General features: G+C 44.7%; 1 protein-coding gene across 1 annotated transcript in view; it reads right to left on the bottom strand.

Annotated features, from left to right (window-relative positions):
- Positions 1-9,983, bottom strand: part of SYN2 (synapsin II) — a 207,670-nt gene that overhangs the window by 41,008 nt on the left and 156,679 nt on the right. The window contains exons 2-4 of the mRNA XM_037000264.2: positions 6,678-6,735; positions 5,333-5,424; positions 2,937-3,093 (exon numbers count right to left, since the gene is read on the bottom strand). Of these exons, the coding sequence (XP_036856159.1) occupies positions 2,937-3,093; positions 5,333-5,424; positions 6,678-6,735 (307 nt within the window). The remainder of the gene's footprint in view (positions 1-2,936; positions 3,094-5,332; positions 5,425-6,677; positions 6,736-9,983) is intronic.

Here is a 9,983-nt window from a genome sequence, read left to right as displayed (position 1 = left end):
CAAGCCTCTAAGACTTTATTATTGAAAGAGACTTTAGAGAGTCTCTAGATCAGCCATCTCATTTTACAAACAAGTAGACTGAGGCTAGAGAAGCAAAGAAAAACAGGCTCCCAGACCACACCTGGAGTCGGGGCTGCACCAGCACAGGCCTGGCCTCTTCTTGCCTGGTGTGTTCTCCGTTGTCACTGCTGCCCTCGCCGTTCTTTGGTTCTTCAGCTTGCTTTGACTATCAAGACCAGCCCCTCAGACCTCTCCTGCCTGCTCTGATTCTGTCCACCACCTCATATAACCTTTAAGACTTGCCTGCCCACCTCAGCCTGGACTCCTGCTCTGCCTCTGGATACCTGCCTGAGCTCCCCAGGCTCTCCAGCACCCCAGCGAGCTGATGCCAGCTCTGCGTGACAACCTCTGTCCTGCTGCAGCCCACGCCCTGGCGTGGCACCAAGGCATGTGGGGCCCTAGCTTCCCAGCAGGTGGGAGAGTTACACAGACACCACACTGATGCCAGGAAGGCCCACAGAAGACTCCCAGAGTCCTGGGACAGCCAAGACTAAAATGGCAGACAGTTCCCAAGCACTAGTTCGGTTCCTAGGAGCTCATCCCACATCTACCACCTTATCTTCAGCAGTCCCTGTATGCTCAAAATACTGGGCTCGGCATCTAACCCTGCCTCCTTGGAAAATTAGATTAAGTCACAAGCATACAGTCACCAGTTAAACAAATGTAGTATCTGATAAGGGTTATTTCCTCTATGCATAGACAGAGACTGGATTTAGGAGCTAGTGGTGGTATTGGCAATGAACAGGAAGATAATGTTCATTATAACCACTTATCCAATGAGTAAGGAAAGACTTCTTGGAAGAAATGGGATTTTAAGGTCAGTCTGCATTTAATATCTTATCTTCATCCCTCCTGGAAATACAATGTATTAATTTAACTCTTGTGCATCTGTCTCTAAAAAACCTGGAAAGAATGACAGAATTTTAAGATACATTTGCAGCAATAGGGGATGGTGGCATTCTTGCTTTATCTGGAATGGTGCTTTCAGTGATAGGTCTAATTCTGCTTCCAAAATCCCAGTGTGCCTGCCCTAACCAATTTATGAGATAGCAGATGTGCTCAAAGACACAGGGATGCAAAGTAGAGCTTCTTTCAGCCCAACTGAGGTGTCTATTCATATAAAGAGCAGTCAAAATAAAGAAATTTAGAAAAAAATGAACCAAAGTCACCATCTCAAAAGGATCCTCCCCTCACAGTCACCAAATTTGTTCATTCCTATTAAGAGAAGACAATACATAAAATGTGATTAGTGTGGCAGCTGCTTAATGAAAATGAAGGGAGAACTTGGTGTCTGTCCAGGGAACCCTGCTGTTCTCATGGAATGCCAAAAACGACGTGCTGGGATTACGAATGAGTGAGAATGTGAACCCTCACCAGACTCCGAGATCCCAGGAGGCACAAAGCTCTAGGCACAGGCTCTCTGCTCCTCCTCTCCCTGGCCTCTGGCACAGTTTTGGAACAGAAAGCAGGGAACTAGCTTCTTCAAGGGATCCCAAAGAGTAGGGGCCTATACCAACCATGCTGGCAAACTGGTGGCAGGTACTACTATTATTCCTAGTTTATAGACAAACCAGGGCACAGAGAGGGTTTTGAAGGCTGTGTCAGAAGGCTGAGACTAGTGAAATCATCCAGCAAAAAACTGGTAATAGCAGTATCACCCTGTGTGGCTATGAGGGAGGAATTCTAACAGGTGTTGAAGGGGTGAGGAAGACAGGGCTGTGAGTTCAGGTGTGGAAAAAAAATCAGTAGCAGAGGTGATCGCTCCATTTGATTTAAAAATAAAAACAAAACAAAACACCCCCTCCAGGTCCCTGGGTGATAGAGACACTTGGGGTCTGGGAACTTCACAACCAGCCACGAGATCCATGACCCTTGGTAAGCAGGTGTGTGATGGCTGAAATGATTTTTGATGAAGAAGAAGAGGGGGATGTGACGAGGGACAGGTGTTGGCCTTTGAGAGGGCAGCTTAGAGCAACAGAGTTATAGGACGGGGGGCTCAGCTGTCAGAGGGGAGGCCTGAGCACCCCAGAACCACCACAGGTCACTCCCCCTCCTAGCCCCGCTCTTCTCTCTGCTCAAAAGTTTCACTGGCCCCCAGATTTCCAGACTGGCCAAGGAAAAGAACAACTTCTTCTCCACATGGTAATCTAATTTATGTGAGGCAGTGAAATCTACAGAAATCCTGGCTCTATAACTTTGGAAAATTACTTAATCCTATCTGGGTGTCATTTCTCTATAAAAAGTGATGATAATAATATCTTCCTTGTAAGGTTATTATGAGGATTAAATGAAGTTAATGAAGGAAAATCTCAGAAGTTGGCACCACATAGTAAGTAAGTGGCTTTATTCTACTCACTTTCCTTAATTTTTATATCTCTATCACAAAGAGGTGAGATTTAATCATCTCTAAGGACACTTCCATCTCATGTAAGTGTCTGACTGATATGTTTGTGGATAAATCTAACTTTAAGTTTGTTGAAACACTTGGTAGGACTGTCACTAACATTCCTCTGAGATGGACCATCCTGTGGCCCATCTGGCCTCTGGCCTTCCCAGTAGTTAGACCACTTGGAGGCAAGAAACAGGTATTTTTATTGCTGTACCCTATGGCTGAGGGCAGAACCTGCAGACCTGAAAGGGCTTCTTCACAGAATGTTTGTGTGACTTTGCCGTGAGTCCGAAGGTCCACTCTGTAGGACAGGCAGCTCCACCACAATGATAATGTTGCACCATGAGAGCCGACCCTGCTGCATACACCAGCATCCTCCCCACTGGTGCTTTCTGCAACTTGATCACTAGTGGTCCCTCATGGGGGCCTGGGAGACACAGGACTGGGATCCTTCCCTGTTACCTGCGGGGAAGGGGACGTCACTCACCACCCACGGCTTGTCACAGAAGTTGTAAATGGATTCCAGTGTGTTGATGCTGGGGAGGCCTGCGTACTGCATGCCAATGATCAGGTGGCGGAAGTCCTCATTCTCTGCCATGCCAAATGCATGCTGCCGGATGAGCACAAAGTCTGGCCGGAAGGACCTGGTAAGAATGTAGGGGCAAGTTTGCCATCAACTGGCATGTCAGGTCATCCATCATCTTGTCCCACATTTCCAAAGCCCAAGACAGGGGAGGAGTCTTAGGGACCACTTGGTCTAAGCTCCTCATTTTATTATCATTTTTTTATTGAGTAGGAAATGAGGTATTACGGCACTTCTCAAAGGAGATTTGGGGAATGGATTTCTGAAATTCCTTTATTCCTCTGGGTTAAGCATTGCCTTTTTCTACAAACATCCTCAGGAGGGAAGAAACATTTTAGATCCTCACACCTTAAGTGGACAAAAATTTTCTTGTCCCTACAAGGCAGTATGAGAACCAAAGCCCGTTGTGGCTCCAGAACTGGTGCCCAAGGAGTCCCAGCAGACTTTGAAGCCAACATAACTTGGCTGACTTCATCACCCTGCCATGGAGGTCCCTGATCTCGGTGTCAAGTTCTGACTCCTTAAAGCTTCTCCTTAAAATAGGCAATGCCCTCATCAGGGCCTCAAGGGAGCAAGGGACCAGGCTGGCTGCAAACAGATGCCAGACTTCCCAGTGTTATTCTTCCAAAGCGGACGCTAGGGAGGGGTGCAGATGTTTTTCGAAGAACTGAGGTTGAGCAATGCCTACGGGAAACACTGAGAGGACAGAATGTTCCCATGCATGGGAAGGCTCCCTGCCTTTCACCTCCAGCTAGCAAAGCTATTAGCCACAGCTACTCCACCGGACCAGTGCCCCTGTCTTCATGCCCTGACTCCAGAGGAGCCCCAGGTTCCCAGAGTCAGTTCCGTGGCAGCATCCACCCTCTAGGCTCTAGGGCTTGCCAGTTTGACGCCATGTGAAATGACTTACCTGGTTCTTTGCCCAGGCACCCATCCAATACCTCCTACACCTCCCGTTCCATCCAGGCTCAGAGACCAGTCTTTTAAAGTAAGGATGGAGGAAGCTCTCCTCAGTCACTCAGGGGACTTAGCATCAGGTCCGTATGGCATGTTGTATATCTTTGGAGCTTTGCTCTGACCTTTCTGTGCCCTGTTTTGGGAAACTGGTTCCAGGTGTATTGCCTGATACATTCCAGTTATAGGAATGGAGCTCTAGACTTGTGGCCAGCTCTTGCTACCTGGAAGGGCCTTCCTTATTCTTGCCAGATCTCTCCTGGCACTCTGCTATGGACCTGCTGTCACTACCAGCTTGTGTGCATGCATCCCTATGACTCCTCTTCCTGCAGCTGGAAGAACCCATCATTCTTTCTTATAGTATCTCCCTGAGCTCCCTCTGTCTCTGGACAGACACCTTTTTTTTTCTGTCCTCTTCCCTTAGTCTCCAGAATGCACTAGCTCACATTTCCTGTTGTTAGGTTCCAGACAGCTGGGTTTTGCCCTCCCTGTCACTGACCCAGTTCCTGTTGGACACTGGAGGCCTCAGCATCAGGGTGCTGTGGATTGAGGTAGGGAAGAGGGTGAAGTGAAGACTTCCTGAAGCAGGGCTCTGCTGCCTGAAAACCTGAAGCCATGCTGAACCGATGCAAAGAATGGCACCATGGAAATCACTTCCCCATCTGGAATTCCCATCACCTCCCTCACAGAACTGCTGTCTCACATGTGCTCACGTCTGTGAGTTGTCCAGCACAGCACCTGGCATGTAAGTGCTTGGTAATGGCAGACTTTCTTCCATCCACAATGTCCCTTCTAACTCTAGTATTTCCTATCAGACTTGAGTTCCGAGGGATGAGGAATATCGAAAAGAACACAGGGCTAGGAGTTTAGAGAATTCACATACAACACAGAGGTCTCTGCTCTCAACTCCATGAGTGAATCTAAGCAAATCAGGGTAAAATAGCAGGGTGAACTACATCAGAGATTTTCAAACATAAAAACAAAAAACAATGGAATTCTGTTTTCCAGGGGTAACTATATGCAGAGATAAAAGCACAGAGCTGCACTAACTGAAGTGGGACCAGAGTCTCAGAACCTCTCTGAAAGGAATCCAGTTACTCTAAATGAGCTCTGAGCTCATGAAGCTTTCTCTGCCATTGGACACAGAGCTCTCTGAGGGCAGGAGCTGGTTTTCTCTGCCTTCCTCTACCACATCTATACAGCACACTTTGTTCAATTCTCTACACTGTACATACTTCCTCTATAGACACTATGTCCCACTCCTATACTCTGAAACCATCTCTGCAAAACAGAGACGGTGACTCTGGGGACAGTGACAGTGACCCTGAGGGCAGAAAGGACCTTACCGGACAACCTTGGTACCATTCCGGAGCACCTGCATGTCCACAGCATAGGTCCCATCTGCATGGGCCACCAGATTGAGCTCTGAAAATTCTGCCTGGAAAATTACAGTAGGGGATTAAGAGGGAAGATTTCATATGATGTGGGGTTTCTTTTTTTTACTGTAATAAAAAATAAAAACAACAGCAGGGGGAGGCGACCACAGTCCTGACTTTGCCAAGTCCCCTACATAGCAGCATCCCTTCCACCACACATTTATTTATTATGGTTTTCAGAGCATTTTCACAAACTGATCTCATCTAACTCTCATAGCAACTCTGTGAGGCAGGAGGGACAGAAATAATTATCCTCATTTACCAAAGGAGCAATGAAATGACTTTTCTGGATAAACAAAAGTTACTGTTGGCAAAGACAGGGTCAAAACTTGGGTGTTTGGACTCACAGCCCAGCATCTTTTATGCTGCCTCCCCATGAAGCTCCCCATGTGGAGCCGGGTAAGCATGCCCTTTGTCAGTTTCAACATAAAAGCATGAAGTTTCAGTTTAGGCAACTGAGTTTTAGTTCTGTTCTGCACTCAAGTAGTTGTGTGAGACATTAGGCAAGTTACTTGCCCTTTGTAGGGGAACAGTTTCTCCCATCTGTAAAATGGGATTAAGTTTTCAACCCTGCCTAACAAATTATTTTAAGAACTGAATGTAATAATGAATAGGAAAATATGCTGTAAATCACAGCATACTATGTAAGGAATGATAATTTATATTATTACATAGAAAATACATGCATTTGTTTAAACAGGACATCTCCCTTTCCACCCAAGTGGATTTAATCTCTGTTAAGCAAAGGACAGAAGATAATAACAAATGAACCTTTCGGGACTTCATTGTATTAAAACAAGGAGGTCTTCTTTCTAAGTTCTCACTGATGGGTAGCTGCAGGCTCATCAGAGTAGGCACCACTGGGGGCCACATACCTGAGAGGCCAACACATGCCAACCTAGCGATACCATGCCACTAACAACAGGGAGGTGTGGCTGGTGTCCTAGGGAGACATTCCTCAAAGGTCTTTCTTAGCGTGAGAACCCTGCACTGTGAGAGAGCCCTAAGAGCCATCCTGCTTGCCTCTCTACAGACACCAGAACAGTGAAGTCAGGGAAGTTGAAAGATTCAGCCATCAGCACCATGTCCTGTAGAGAGATAAGCCCTGGGGAAAGGGTGGGAGAGAGGAGATGGGGAGCCTGGAACCCAGTGGCCAACACTGTATTCCACTCGGCAGAACTAGATGGTTCACTCTGGGATGCCAAAAGGGAACACTGATGAAGCAAGACGCCACTCTAGCCTTCAAGTTGATTACCTGTTCCACTTTAATATCATAATCTCCAAGGACTTTTTTGCCCCGGAAGCACTTGGACCTGGAAAAAAGAAAAAAAAAATCCATACAAATTAGTTTTGTGTGTTTGAGGTCAGAAATTCACCATCACAAAGATAAGAACTATAGCAGACAGAACTCCCGAGTGAGAGTTAAGAAACCTGGGTTATGGTTAGACCCTAACTCTGCTACGCACCAGGAGCGAGCACTCAGGCAAACCACTTACTTTTCTTTACACTCAATTTACCCGCCCATAAAATAATCTGAAGCACTTGTCCCTTTTGGGTTTTGTGATTTGATGATGCCATCATTGGTCTTTTGGTTGCAAAAGAAGTCTAGAAGCAGGCACTTCCTTAATGTTATTCCCAGTAAAAATTAGGGCAGTTGTACACATCTCTGTAGTTTCCTTATCTTCCCCCATCCTACATTTCATTCTGATTTTCTAGTTGGTTTCCACCCTTAAAATTACCATTTCACCTCTTCATCCCTTTCCTTCAGAAAGGATTTGAGGCAATCAATAATTTAAAAAGCAAATAAAACAAACAAGGATTAAATGTCAATCGATGAATGAGAGAGTCAATTATACCAGGAAAAATTTTTTAAAGGGAGGAGGCTGAGGAAAACTACTATAATTGAACATAAAACCGTACTGTATCTGAGCAGTCAAAAAAATGTGTCAGGCTGAGTTATACAGTACTTATTATCTTCCGATTTTGTCATGGATCTGGAGGAATCTCACATTAATGCATTAATGGCTTCATAGCCCCTTGTAAATGGACTGTGTTCATGCTTATATTTATATCCACTCCTACTCTGCCCTTAATCTACCCTCCCCTGGTAAGATTTTATCTGCCCATTTAGGTTACTTCTTCATTTGTAGAAAGGGACTTTCCACACTGTACCTGTTAGCTAGGTTGATCTTACTTTCTCAGTGCTTAAAATTTCAAATAGCACGTTTCACTGGATGTTTTCTAGAAGTCCTTTCCAAAATACAGATGCAAACTAACATTAATTTGGTGTCATGTCCTAGGAATTGTGTGCTAGTTGCTTTCGAGAACATCTCATTTGATCCTTATAATAACTTATGAAATAGGGAAAAAGGTCTCCATTTTTGAGGTGAGGAAACCAAGTTTCAGAGGAGGAAAATGGCATTTTCAAGGTCACCTGGCAAGTTAGTGACAGAGCCAGTACTCACACACAAGTCTGATTCCCAGACCTTGGCACTGCACAGCCCTCCCTCCCTCTGTTGATTCATTCTCTTTGTCTTTACTCCCACAGTTACAAAAACTGACCCATGTGTGCTGTGCTGCCCATTTCCCCCCCATTTATCCTCCTTCTGCTAAAAAGGGACTTGATGTTATGAGTACTAGTTCCACTACAAATACTTCCTACCCTACCTCTTGTGAACTATCCAGGACGAGGCCAGGCTATTTCCATTCCTCTCTGGGTCTGAGAACAATCCGTTCTAGGAAGTTGTCATTTGTCCTTCCAAGTCCCTGACCACCCTCAAATTGCTCCTCAGAGGCACTCAGCCATCCTGGAGCTGTGTCACTGAAGTCCATCCACAACCTCTGCCCCAATTCCTCACTAAGCTTCACTAGTTTGCTTATCGGACCCTGCTCAACATTCAGAGCTCAGCAAGCCCCTCAGGCAATGGAGCTCTCTAGCATACCCATTTCTTTGGCAACAGTTCCATCTTCTTTATGGATTTAAAAATTAGTCTCCGTGTGGCACTATCACTGTTTTGCAGATCTTAGACTCTGTAGGTCTTTGCCCACAGCTATTAAAAGGAGGAACTGGAGTAAATGACCCATGAGGTTTCTTCCTGGTGTTGGTGAGGTGTGTCTACCCTGTTACCATCAATGCTTTTCCGATGCTTCCTCCCATTTTCCTGTCTCAAAATAGCTCCCCCTCTGTGAGGTAAGTCCCAGAGACATTAACAATGAGCCCTCATTCTGATGATGTCTTGCATTTTCAAAGCACATTCCTTGCCTTATTTGTTCCTTACCCCTCTGCGAAGCAGCCAGGACAGATAGGGCTGTCAGTCTGACCAATGGGAAAGGGAAAAGCAGAGCTGTTCAATTATTTGCCCAAATCAGAAAAATGTGAGTTACACTTAGAACTAAGAGTGTATACTGAGGTACTTACACGCTGGCAAGTTTTTTAATTTGCTCGTTTATTTTGTGGGTTTTGAATGCTGATACTGAGGTATATTTATAGATTCTGGGTGGGTTTATCTGCCACTTCCTGCACCTGCCCATTGACCAAGTTGGCTAATGACACTGTTTTCATTCCTTCTCCCCACCCCCACCTCTCCAACTATCTTAATGCCTTTTCCATAAGGTAATTTGTCCTGTTGCAAATTTTAGTCTGTGCTTCCTGGCTCTGGGTCACTGACCTCTCTCTTGGCTGAGCCACAGTCTTACAAAGAAGCCATGATGGCAGGCATATAGGACACAGCCTGCCTCTGGAGAATGAGCACATTCTCCTAGCTCCTGGCCATTAGACAGTTTCATTGCAGGTATTTCCATGAAAAATTTTGTACTTTACAAGCAAGTTTCATAAGTATGTCCTGATACTCTGTTAGGAGGCAGTGTACTAGATTCCAGCAGGGCTGTGAAATCACAGGACTCTGGAACCAGGGTCTGGGTGGTAATCCTAGCAGTACCCTTTGCTGGCTGTGTGACCTTAAGCAAATGGCTTAAGTTTTTAGAAAACAATATGTCATATAGTTAAACTACTCAATCAATCTTTAAAGTCCATAGAAAGATAAAATGAGAAACAAGTTTCTCCTTTCCCATTCCTCCCTCATCCTACATGCTCCCCATTATCTGCAAGCATATCCTTCCAGTGTGGGGAAGATGTGTGCATATAACTGCATTTATATATGTATATGAAACATATGCTTCAAACATACATACAGCATCATAGTACATTAACTCTTCTTTTTTGAACTTTGATTTTTATTGCACTTAAAAATACATCTTAGTGATATGCTTTCAATGGACCTCTTTAACAGTCACATGAAATTCCTTTTGAAGGTCATGTAGTAATTTAATGAATACTTATTGGCAAGCATTTACATTTTCAGTTTTGGGATTGTCTTCCTATTATAAACAGTGCTACGTTTAAGAATATATCCATAGGATATGTTTAAGAATATATCCATAGGATAAATATTTTCCAGCTGTACTGAGGCATAATTGACATAAAATTGTATGTATTTAAAATGTATAGCATGATGATTTTATATACATAATACTTTGTGAAATAGGATCACCACAATCAGGT

This window comes from Manis javanica, chromosome 3 (genome assembly GCF_040802235.1).
Source record: "Manis javanica isolate MJ-LG chromosome 3, MJ_LKY, whole genome shotgun sequence".
Lineage (NCBI taxonomy): Eukaryota > Metazoa > Chordata > Mammalia > Pholidota > Manidae > Manis > Manis javanica.
Note: the sequence above shows the minus strand (reverse complement) of the source record. Positions and strands in the feature narration are given on the sequence as shown.